Below are 12844 nucleotides of genomic sequence, written 5' to 3' on the forward strand. Positions count from 1 at the left end.
AAAATTTTAGGTGATCACTTGGTATATTTCATAGTGTTATGTCATTATACTTTAACAAAATCCAAAAGCGAAGATGAATTGAGAGAAGTTGTTAAGCTTCAACTCAAGGCTAATGTGAATCATGAGATATAAGTTAGGGATTAAATTTTTAACTTTAGAAAGTTCAGAATTAAACTTTGATTTACCCCTTTTCTTTTCAAAGCTAATAATGGGTTAAGGAAATTGATCGGCCCGGGGCCGGGTTGATGTATCGGACTGGACCATTCGTAATCAGAAGACTTAGCCAGCATCCGATGGACCTCAGTCACATAGTTCACTGCTCGGTTAGAAACGACCAAAGACCCCACACTGCGAAAGAACTGAACAATACGAGCATCATATACAAGAAGGAAGCGATTGCAGTTTGTCCCTTACGGGGACATCCGATAAAATTGGAACGATACAGAGAAGATTGCATGGCCCTGCGCAAGGATGACACGCACAAATCGAGAAATGGTCCAAATTTTTTTTATTCTTTTTGCAAATTTTCAGCTCTGTTTCCATCTCTTTTTCGTTTTGAATTTAGAGGTTTTTGGTTTCTTTGTTTTTCTGGGTTTGGTCCGATGTTCATCTACGTGGGTTGTTCTTCAGATTGTAGTTCAGAGTTTTTTCTGGGTTTGATCTGTTAAACTCTCTAACAGTCAATACCTCAATAGCCATCTGTTTGCTTTATTATTGTTTTTCTGCAAAATTTTGTGGGTCTGATTTCATCTTCACTGGTTTTGTGCACTGAAGATTTACTTAAGAGTTTTTGTTTCTGGGTTTGATCTGCTTTACTCTCTGAAACAGTAAATACCTCAAAATCATTTGATTGGATTTTCCTGGAATTAACCTTGCCTTTGTATTTTGTTAACTTTAGGAAAACAAAGGATCCTTCAATTTCTAGAGTTAAAACCGGTGGGGAAAACATATATTTCTATGATTAAATTATAAGCTGTTGATTGGTTTATGCTTGCTGTAAAGCATGGAATTTCATGCTCAAATACTCTGAACTTTGTGTAGGAATTTGATTTACCTTGATCACATTTCACATTGTAGTTGAATCATAGAATTCTTTCTAAAGCTTTGCAATTTAAACAATGTGATCATCACAAGAATTTCTATACTAGTATTTATATATTACTACTCACCATTGCTAATTGTCTGGCATATTTGCTAGATTTGATGAACTGGGGTATGAATTTCTACACTTAGCCATGTTTCCCTTTGGAAAATTGCAAGTTTTCAACAGGGTTTTAAATTTTCAATGTTTTTGCAGTCAATGATATCCCTTTTCTTTTTCCTTGAAAGTGATTCATTTTATGATCAGGTTTCGTGTTCTCAGTATGGGAATTTGTCGAGAATGACAGTGGTGGATTGGAGCTTGATGCAACATACCCATGAGAGAGCCGACGGACGAGAACACAGTGTGGCCGAAGGTACTTAAATTATATGCATACATACAGTGATACAGAGACTAATACTACACATTTGTGGAATCATTTGTTATAGTAAATGGCATATTTTAGAACTAGAGTTGCATCTAGGGCGTGATTGATTTAGGCCTTTTTTACACTAATCATATGAATTCCTTAGTACTAGATTCAGGTTGCATCTATAAAGGAAAGTCGTTTTTTGGTACAAAAGAAGTCCTACCTTAAGGATAGGGGAGGGAATGTAAGTGTTCGGATTCGATTTCTGTTGGCTGCATTACGGGTACAATCTTCTGGTGATTATACTGAGTAACTCAAAGAGTGTAAATCTCAGATTGATAATGTTCCGGAACGAAGAATGCTGTTGAATGAGATGAAAGTGGTTGGCATGCTCGTTTCAAGTTTCATTTTAGAAATATGAACTATCTTTTATCGATGTTCGGATGGTTCATTTAGATATACCAAGTGTACTTAACAATTTCAAACTTGTTGAAACATGGAACTCAGAGATTTGCTGCTTTAAAGAAAGAAGAGGAAACATCAGAGGCATTGTAAAATACGGAAAGCCGTTATCCGATTGTGGATCGAACCATCAGAGACCTTTCCCCGTTCTCAAAGAGTATCAACTATCAAAGCCAGAATCTCTGTTGCTCTACTATGTGCTGAACAGGTATGTCAGAACTCAGAACAACATGAAAAAGCTTCGATTTCTGGCTTCGAGTACAAATTGAAGAAATGAATAATTCTCCAACTGTTGCTGAAATGCAGGGCCTTGGAATCAAGCAGGAAACTTGGATCATATCAAAGGATCATTCCTAGAGATTTATCGGTTGACCAAATGCTTACCTTGCAGCATTTGATGTCCCATAAAATTATGGCTCCAGCCCTAGGAACTACTGCCTCATAGAATGAGGAGTGTTGGACCCCATTTGGGGATATGTGGGGGGAAGAGACTGTATATAGGGTTGACCTTCACATCAGATTAATTCTCTTAGGAATTTGAGGACAACGTTCAGTGAAAGCTTAGATTCTGGGGTAAGTACACAATTGATTTTACAATTATAGGGGTTGACCGTTGATTCATTGACTATAAAAAATTATAAAATGATCATGATTATAAGATATTGTTTTTTTGAATCCTCTGACTATTAAAAATTAAAAAAATGGTCACTTGATTATTCACAGTTTCAAATTCTTCCATTTCCATTAAAAAGTTGACGGTCGTCTGTGTTGGACGTTAGTCTATTGATTGAGATATGATAAAATTATATATTTAATGATATCTACTAGCATCGCCGTTGTTTCAAGCACTAGTTCGACCACATAATATTTAAGTACTAGTTCAATGACATAATGTAACAGAGTCGATACACAAAATACAACTCAAAAGACTTTGAGATCAAATTTTATCATATCTCAGTCAACAGATTAACATCCAACTCAGACGACCACAAATTTTTAACAGAATAAAACAAATTTGAAACATATAAATAGTCGAGTGACTATTTTTATGCTAAATAAACAGCAGAATAAAATTTTCGTGCTCGTTTAAACAAGAACACCAATAATACATATTCAATTCATTTATGCTTGTTTTAAATCATTTAACCAATGATTTAAAGTTTCCTACACGAGTGATACAATACTCGCTATAATGATCTATTGCCTTTGCAACTCTTAAGCAAATAAACAGGAGTTTTTTTTACCAAGTCTTAATCACTAAGCAAATGTTGTTGCCGTAACATACTTCCTTTCTACAAAAGTAAAAATAATTGGATGACGAACATATCAAATTTGATGATAATCTATCATCTAAAGCAAGAAATGTGAATCTATACATAAATTTCAGTTTAATTTTTTTAGTGTTTTAATTATAATGATATCAAATGTGAACCACTCATCAGACAAAAGTCGGTAAACTCGTATCGTCATTCTGAAGGAAACATCTACTATTATTATCGATTCATACGTACTAAGAAAATTATAAAATGAAATATATATATATATATATAAATTAATGTAGAAAAATTAATTCTCTCGCATATAGCATGTGAATGCATGTTACTTTCTAGGTTTCTTGGGTCTATCCGTCCAGGCATTATGGCGTGGCGATGACTAGGTTTCTTCATAAAGAAGAACTTTTTAGGTTCGACAAGGCGTCTGCATACAGTAACGCACAATAAAATTAAGTAAAACCATGGGTGATCGCGCGATTCGCTTCATCTTTCTGTACAAAACCATGCGAAAGTTGTGTAACTCGACAAAGAACCCTATCATATTCCCCCCTTAAATGATGGCTCTCTGCTTCATTGTTTTACGGCTACTCACTTGGAACGAGAGGAAACAACGTCGAATATAACAATGTCCAAGGCCCGTTCCAGTAAGCACGAGGTATAGTAAAGATAACTGCATTCATTCCTTGTAATTGAAGATGCTACCTATTTACTGAAAGAATAAATTTATTGAGTTGTTTTGTTGCTAATTTTTTGAAGAAAAAGGCAAGGAGACGCGTGAAGGCGAAATGTAGAAAAGAGTTAAAGGTTGAGATGGAGGATATAAGAAAGGAGCAAAAGAGCATCAAAGAAGCACAATCACAACTACGGGAGAAACTCACGGCAACCAGAACGGAGTGTGAAGTATTACGAGAAGAAACTAAGTTGATGATCCAGCGAAGTGCGTCTACCCAACTTCGTCTATCTCTCATGTTCATATAATCAAGGCACGAGAGGACGCCGATTTCGATAAGGCTGCTCACTTCACATATTGCTACGGTTTTTACATATCGGCTTTTGCATAGGATTCCAATTCAACATTTAAGAACAATGGTTGACATGTTTTTTGTTCCTTCTGGTTTTATTTGCAGTGAAACAATAGCGACGGATGACGTGTAGCAGCAAAAAGACTATCTTCGGTCCAAGTGTGGTGTTTTTACTTTGTTACTCCACCTTTGTTTTAAGAATAAAAAAACTGTTGCATCAATATTCGATCCATTACAGATCTTAAAGCTGCAGGCTTGCACCCTCTTGTTCTCTCTCTCTCTCTCTCTCTCGCTCTCGCTCGTGTGTTTGTTGAAATTCTAAGCATGAATATGTATTGTGCGTTGAAATTTATCATTTTAAATCGCTAAAGCATTTGAATAAATTGGCACGGATGGTTTTAGTTGGTTAAAATTTTAGATTTGAATTCTTAGAATATGATAATAATAGATATTTCACGAGTAATATTTACTATATTTGTGTTATTATTTAGTTTAACAAAATTAGTGTAATACTCTTAAAATCGGTCTAGTAATTTTTCGATTCTTGATGATCAATATTTTTTTAATCAAGTTTTCGAATAAATATGTTTAAATTTGGAACGTGAGAAAAGTTTTGAAAACCTTTTTATGTGCATGATTTGTTAGAGGACCTAAGTCTTAATTTGAGTTCAATAACCCAAAATCCTTTCAGCACCAGATTATCTATATATATCAAATTAAGGCAACATACCGAAGAAAAAGAAGTAGAAAGTCAAGAAACAGTAGGAGGTTCTGATTATAAAAAGGAAATACATGATTCCTAATAAAATCTAGGTGAAGAACAAAATATACAACATCCTATCAACCAACAACACATTTTCTAATTTTATAGGTGTTTGGACCGTCTTCTAATTGAGGGTTTTACGTATGATCATGTTCAAGGTCCTAAAATCGGTCTTTTTAGTACGACTGTTTTACCCTTAGCCTCCTAAAACAGAACAAGAAAATATAGAGTATTGAACGAATGTTGAAGTGGTCATGGGAAGTTTGAGTAGTACGTATTTTTCGTAAAGATAATCGGAACACAATGTAGTTGATGCTTTGGGTTTTCTCCTTTTTGATAAAAAAATAAATATAAGGTATGCTATTAAACCTGCTTTGGTGATATTTACAAACAGGCTTAACTTTTACGTAAATAAAATGATATATATATAAAGGAAGTGTGTGAGAGAGAAAAGCATAGTTACATTAATTAATTAACTTAAACACAGCTACTGATATTATAATTTTCTTAATTAGTATATGTATATTTACAATATGTTAATGGTCATGATCATCACCATCGTTTTAATCTAACTCAGTCTGGGTCAGGTAGAACTGTGGTATACGAAATAGTACTGAAAATTAGAAAATAAAAGGCAGCCATGAAAAGCAAGCAAAAATAAAGAAACATTAAATTAACCCTAAACCCAAGCTAGCTAGTAAGACCATAAAGATTCCGCCATGTTAGCCTGATCAACCGTGTCCATGCAATGAAACGACTTGGACTGAGATGCCATGAAAACACGGCTAAACTCTCGAGATAACGTTCTCGAATAAATTATTTCACGAGATAATGCTCTCCCAAGATTAATTGCTCAAATAGGATGAAATCTACAGTGTTGGCCGTAGGTCGCCATGCCTTCCGGGCGACCTACTACGTGGCCAACCATGCACGTCCCCAAGCATAGGTCGTCATGCCCTCCTGGCGACCTTGTAGGTCGCCATGCACTCCCTCCTGCTCCTCGCGTGATTCCTCTTGCCCTCGGATGCCCTCGCATAGCTCGCTCGGATAGCCTCGGTCGGATGCTCTCGGTCGGATGGCCTCGGATGCCTAGTGTGTTGGAACGTGCATGGCACATGCAATCTCTCTCATAGCTCGCCGGGAAGACATGACGACCTAGTAGGTCGCCCGGATAGCATGGCGACCTACGGCCAACACTGTAGTTTCACCTTATTTGAGCAATTAATCTTGGGAGAGCATTATCTGGTGAAATAATTTGTTCGAGAACGTTATCTCGAGAGTTTAGCCATGAAAACACACATACAACTCATTATAATTAAATATCTTTTTGGTTAAATTCTTTTATTAATCTGGGATAAGTATAAGGTAGCACATGTTCAATGATAACTCTCAATCATTTGATATTGAATGCTCACATGCCCCCTGACATTTATGGTGCTCGAATTCAGAACCTCAAGGAATAACAATAATTCTTTTACTATTAGAGTCACTTGGTTTATACTATTCAAATTGAATTGAGTATAAATTAAATGTCACGCACCGAAATAAATCACTAATGTGATAAATTGAAATACACCCTTTTTAGCTAATTCATGATTAACATAAGACTTTAGTTTTGCTTTAAAACTAAATTAAAAGCCATTAAAGCTTCTCTCAACAGCGATCATAGTAGAGACAAATTTTTTAATTTTTTTAAAAATTTTATGTGACTATAAAGTAATATTTATTTAAAATCTTTCATAATTATTAATAATTCATATATTTAAAGACACAATTATTTAAACTCAAGCATAATATTTTAATGTTATGTAGTTTTCCTAATTGAAGCGAATAGAAGGTTGAAACATAACTAAAAGAGAAACAGATTTTTTTAATTAATATTAGGTTGATTAAAAAAATCAAAGAAGGTGTGGTGCTGAAGCATTAGTGAAGGAGATGGCAACAAATGAGCCAATGAAATGGTGTTAATCCTGATAATGTTGTGTCGTGGCAAGCATTCATATCCAGATATGAACCACACATGCATGTCCACGTGTCAAAACATATCCACCATCTCCAGATTTTCTATCTCATCATCAAATAGAAAAGCCGACGAAGCCGTTGCCTTTACAGAGAAGAAGAAGAAGGAATTGTGAGTAATAATGGCAGCCTCAGTTATGGCATCTTCGGTTAGCCTCAAGCCTTCTTTCAGAGTCGAGAGATCGGGTGTGAGGGGTCTCCCGTCCCTTGCTAGGGCACCTTCTTCCTTCAAGGTTGAAGCCAGTGGCGGCAAGATCAAGACCGACAAGCCTTATGGTAATCATCTCTCTCTCTCTCTCTCTCTTCCTATTTTATTCTAATTTCATCTTCAGAATTTAACATTTTATAATAAGGGAATATTATATTAATTAGAGAGTCTGGTTAATATTAAACAAGGTTTAGATCCATCACTTGGACTTGAGAATAGTGTCGGTTAAGAACAATTTAAGCCTACAAATTAAGTTTTTTCAAAAAATAATATCAAAGTTCAAATTATGAAATAACAAATTAGATTAAAAGAATAGTTTACATAATAATACAAAAATATAATAAAATCTATGAGTGATTACAATAGTCAAAAGAAATGTTATTCTAAGTTCGAGCATTATTATAATATACAAATTCGTATTATCAATAATTAAAAAAAATTATTAACCTATACTATCTTCTATATATTTAATGTTTCTTTATTAATGTATAAGAAATTATTTTACTAAATATAATTAAGCTCTTTTAATAATGGGTTTTGAACGTTTTCAAAGGAATCAACGGTGGAATGAACTTGAGGGATGGTCTTGATGCCTCCGGAAGGAAGGGAAAGGTTGGTATTTCCTACCCTTTCTAGCCTTTCCCTTTTGTGCTAAAAAAAATAGTTGAAAATTTATTGCATATATCTTGAGAATTTAGCCTAAATTTGATGCAGGGAAAGGGTGTTTACCAATACACTGACAAATATGGTGCTAACGTCGATGGTTACAGGTATGATACATAATCCTCATGCCTACCGCATGTGTTATTCATATATACATGCAGTAATGAACACATGATTTTATATCAAAAGGTAAAATTATAAAAATATTAGGATGAAATAAAATTACCAACAATATTTAAATTATACGAGAGTTTAAAATTTATTAAAAATGATTCTCTCTTAAACGTCCTCCGTCCATCCCAGAATACATGTATGGGAAGTTCTAATATATTTGTGATGGTTGAAACGCAGCCCTATCTACAACACCGACGATTGGTCTCCCAGTGGTGATGTTTATGTTGGCGGTAAGCATACAACTTGTTTGGTTCAAATACTCGACACTCGTAGAAGTAAATTTGGTGTGATCGTGGAACTAAATATGCTTTAAAACGCCATCGCTTGCAGGTACTACCGGATTGGCAATCTGGGCCGTCACGCTCGCCGGGATTCTCGCCGGAGGTGCACTTCTTGTTTACAACACAAGTGCTTTGGCACAGTAGATTTCTCTATGGTTGTCGAAATATAGCCTGTCCTATGTAATTGTTCTAATCGGAGAACCGATCCATGAAGCACTTTGCATAACCTTTATGTAGAATATTTTGCCTTGGACTGAATTGAGGTCTATGTATTTAAAACTTTTGATTTGCTTTCTGTTGTTCTCTCCATGAACAAAATCGTCTGGGATTACTTTGCGCATGTCACGAATATGGTATCAAATTGACACGTAAAGGACGTAATTAACCACGTATTTTAAACATAGAAAATAATTGTAAAAATTTTAATCTATGTTACATTACCAAAATAATATGAGTAATTTTAAGAGATGGTACGATTTTTAAACTAATTTCTTAAAAAGAACTTGATTTAATGAATCAAATAAGAAAATAATATCACTTCGTCGATAGGTTATCAACAAGATGATGATAAGTTAACAGTTGTTTACTTTGTCTTTTATACTAAAACAATATCATTTGACGTGGTTATTCATTTCAGAGATGCATCTATTTTGTCATTAAATTTTTAAATATTTTTTTGACATTACATTTTATAACCATCGTTGACAGTTAATCACTATCTTTCCCCAATATCTTTCGAGACAAAATCGATACCAGTATTTTTCCTCAATATTTAAACAATTTTCTTGTAGTTACCAAGAACAATTGAATATTATAAATTGTTCAATAAATGACATAAAATATCAAAATTAATTCTAATATTAAAAAAAATAGTACGTTTTCCAGAATATTGAAAAATATTCAATATTTTCATAATTAGGATAATTATTAAAAATGTATAAAGGTTTTAACAATTTAATTATTTTTTATCGTAATTACTACAAATATCGATGCATGTACAAATTTTTTTGGTAACTAACTTATTTTTCTCGTACTTTTGCAACGACTTCAATTGTCCGATCAAAGAATTGCTAAATATTTTTTTGTAAAATTACATCCGATGTTTTTGTAATTAAAAAAAACAATGTCATCATCTTATTAATTTTTTCTCTTAACTGATTTTCTAACTTCGAAAAAAGTTTGATGTGACCCTTTAATCAATATTTTTCGTCGTTGATCGTTATCGTGTTACCGTGACAGTTCACGGTGTTAAGTGTTAACGTGACGGTCCACAGTGTTAACGTAGAAGTTCATCTTTCATATTTGAATTATAAATTTAACCTATCTACCATGTTATCAACCACCATGGACTATCACGTTTGCACCGTAGACCGCTATGTCAATACCGTGAACTATCACGTCAGCACTGTAACGGTCAACGACAAAAAACGTTGGTTAAAAGACCACATTAAATTTAATTTCTGAGTTGAAGATCACATTAAAAATAATAATATGAAAACCACATTAATTTGTTTAAAAAGTATAGAAATCTGTTATACTTTTTTTTACCTATTGTTTTTTTATCTCACATTAAAATTCACTTCTTACAATATGGAAAACAGTCGCACGATACATGTAGACATTAACAAAGGAAATTGATTGTCATCCTACAGTAGTGTCACCTAACGAGGAAAGCGTATGCCAGCAAAGAAAGAGTGGCCAAATTTTCATCTTTGTGAGACGATGGCTAAGTGACTGTTTTTTCAAAACCCTTATCCCAACTGCTACCCCATCTGGGATCGGACGATTTTCTGGTTGTCAACACGAGTCTATAGATTGCATCGACCGATCTTTTGTCCTCATTTCCCGGCCTGCGGGCTCTAGACGTTGAATAAAAAAGAGATCGTATTGCGATTTTGTTGGTCATTTTCGTAAATTCAAAAAAAAGTTGGTCAAAATCGTATATTATCTGGGATTTTTGGTCACTGAGATTATTTTCTCAAATATAATAAGGTGACGTGACCGATTTGGTTGAGTTATGTATGTAAATTCCAACTATGTTATGGGTCTTCAGCTTTTATATTAAGCCTCTTTTTCCAACCACATACGTAAGACCACCGACCCTTAATATGATAATGTAGTTTTATAATCTACCTTTTTCAGATGCATGCAAAAACAAAGTCAAACCTCCTCGTAATATAAAAGGGTACCAACACACTTCTCACAGTCCCGGTACCTGAGGAGGAGAGAATCCAACATCATGCCCCCAAGAATTGGAAAACGAGCAGGCAAGAAGAACAATTCATGGAAGAAGATCAAGGTACACAAATTTTAGTGTTTTTAGCCTTTCTTTTCTGATAAAATCTTTATTTACTTTTGTTGCTGATTGGAAGGAGGAGGAACTGAAAATAAAGAGGCTTAAAGCTGAGTTAGCGAATGTGAAGTCGGATACAAGCAGCACATTGAAAGCCTTGGAAGAGCTTCACCTTACAATCACCCAGATTCGGGAAATGATTCGTCCCCTGTTGCCACCTGACTGGCTCGATGCTCAACTCATTGCCGTTTTGCATGGCGGTTGATGAGCTTCTCTTGAATAATGGATTATAGATGTTTCAGTCAGAGTCTCAAGTGTTTTATCATAGATTGTATTATTTGTTTGGGTTTATGCAGTTTGCTGGATTGGTCGTTACGGACCACTCTGTCGGGATTAATGAAACATTGATATATAAAAACCAAACATATGCTGAACTCTAAGTTGTTTCCAATCTTAAGAAATATTTGGGAGATGAGAATCTTTAATTTCATTAATAACTAATCATAACATCATCTCTTTATTTGAAGTAGTTTTCAAGTTACCAATTGACCGACTACACTTTTATATGTATATAATAAAGCAAGAAACCTAGTCTAACTACAAGTTTATTTTCCGACACAATCTGTTGGGGCAAAAGAGACGGTCCCGTTTTGAAGATCATATTCCACCTGAAAATTTACTTGTGCATAGCTTCCAAAGACAGAGGGGTTAGAATTGGTTGGAACTATCATCATACAAACCAAGTTGCCGTTAACTTGAAATGTGTTGATCGGTCGCAACCGAACGTCGGCACGGTGAAATGGAACACCATTTCCGGAACATTGATGTTAGTCCCGGCCACATAACACAAGTTAAATGTGCCTGAAGGGTCTTGCACCGGCTTTTCTACAATGGCATCTTTCACCATAGCCTCTACGCCATTATATAATCTTGTTCTAGGATCGTTAATGTAATCGCAGAAGCAATGACGACATTCCCTTGGCTTGAAGACGACCATGCGGTCTTGTTTCCTACGGTAACACCTTCGAGAGTAAGGTAGTAGAACGATTGAGGGTAATTGGACACAAGAGGAGTCGAAACAGAACCGGACGAGAAGTTATCGATTCTTGTCCGAATATTAGTTTACCACTAGATTTTGCAGAATCTGGAGCAAAACAATAGGAAAATCTGTAATTAATTTGAGTTGCTTTCTGAGAAATTAATGAAAAAGGCCCTCCTCCTAGGCCGACAATTCCAGCAAAGCCAGGGTGTCCGAAGTTAACTTGATTATTACGTCCACAGCCAAATATAGACATGGGGAATGCGATTTTTTCGCCATTTTCGGAATCGATACTCAAGGTATCGGAACTCAGGATTCCAAGGGTACTCGACCCTTCCGGATAGGTAATATTATATTGACAATCATTGGTCTTGAAGCATTGTTCTCCACTCAAAGCTTGACAAATCTGTGAATCGCAAGAAAACGCTTGGTAAGTAGAAGACGCATCGGGATCGAAAAGAGAAGAGCCTTGAGAGTAACACCGAGTACACGGAACACACATTGTATCCAAGTAAGGTCGGTTGTTGTATCAACAATGGCAAAGTATTCAACAGGTGGGGTTCCAAAGGACAGGTTCATCAGATAAAAGCCCTGATCACTCGGAACAACGATGGATTTGGCGACGTTGTCCTTAATCGAAGACTGTAAGAGTTCGACTTGGTGCATTGAATGAATGGCATTTTTTTCTTAGGATCTCGGAGGAGACTAGAGAAGCATTGTAGAAGGGAGACAGTGGTGAATGGCGATGAACAAGATCAACACTGAAACCACATGGTGCCTTTACAAGGATAGATGAAATGGCAGTGAGCAAAAGAAGCAGTCGATGATGCATCGTGCCACAAAACGAATGACTACTCTATGTATATACCACTTTGCATACGCAAATACTTATACTGGGATTTTGAACAATTTTTTTAATATAAATTTCCTCAAAGTTCGACTGTTATGAATGATGAAATTAATGAATTCCAATTGCATGAACCTTTTATACAGAACAAATTGCGGTCATCACTTGGGTGCCACCTTGTTTGTTAAGCTTTTCATTATGAAAATGGATAATCATGTGAAATGGAATCATAATTTATACTCAAAAAGCATGTTAAACTTAAAATCAATTGATAATGAATAAAAGGACACAAATAATTTAAAAAATTACCCCAAAATGGGGAAGAAAGAGTGTGTTCTTATTGCCAAG

General features: G+C 35.1%; 2 protein-coding genes, 1 non-coding gene and 1 pseudogene across 3 annotated transcripts; 3 read left to right on the forward strand and 1 right to left on the reverse strand.

Moving 5' to 3' along the window:
- Window positions 1-8: 8 nt before the first annotated feature.
- On the forward strand, window positions 9-8575 carry LOC120205173 (photosystem II 10 kDa polypeptide, chloroplastic-like). Its single transcript, XM_039205089.1, has 7 exons — window positions 9-21; window positions 1402-1405; window positions 7103-7267; window positions 7753-7811; window positions 7914-7969; window positions 8214-8266; window positions 8367-8575. The coding sequence occupies exons 3-7, from the start codon at window positions 7114-7116 to the stop codon at window positions 8459-8461; spliced, it is 417 nt and encodes a 138-aa protein (XP_039061020.1). The 5' UTR covers window positions 9-21; window positions 1402-1405; window positions 7103-7113; the 3' UTR covers window positions 8462-8575.
- Window positions 406-507, forward strand: LOC120205351. The gene has a single exon (XR_005524023.1). It is a non-coding gene; the product is annotated as a U6 spliceosomal RNA (small nuclear RNA).
- LOC120205202 lies at window positions 1741-2358 on the forward strand. Its single transcript, XM_039205116.1, has 2 exons — window positions 1741-2121; window positions 2220-2358. The coding sequence occupies exons 1-2, from the start codon at window positions 1895-1897 to the stop codon at window positions 2356-2358; spliced, it is 366 nt and encodes a 121-aa protein (XP_039061047.1). The 5' UTR covers window positions 1741-1894.
- A 2640-nt stretch (window positions 8576-11215) lies between the features above and the next one.
- LOC120205308 lies at window positions 11216-12481 on the reverse strand (annotated as a pseudogene).
- Between the last annotated feature and the right edge of the window lie 363 nt (window positions 12482-12844).

This window comes from Hibiscus syriacus, unplaced genomic scaffold, assembly GCF_006381635.1.
Source record: "Hibiscus syriacus cultivar Baekdansim isolate YM2019G1 unplaced genomic scaffold, ASM638163v2 tig00012370_pilon, whole genome shotgun sequence".
Taxonomy (NCBI): Eukaryota; Viridiplantae; Streptophyta; class Magnoliopsida; order Malvales; family Malvaceae; genus Hibiscus; species Hibiscus syriacus.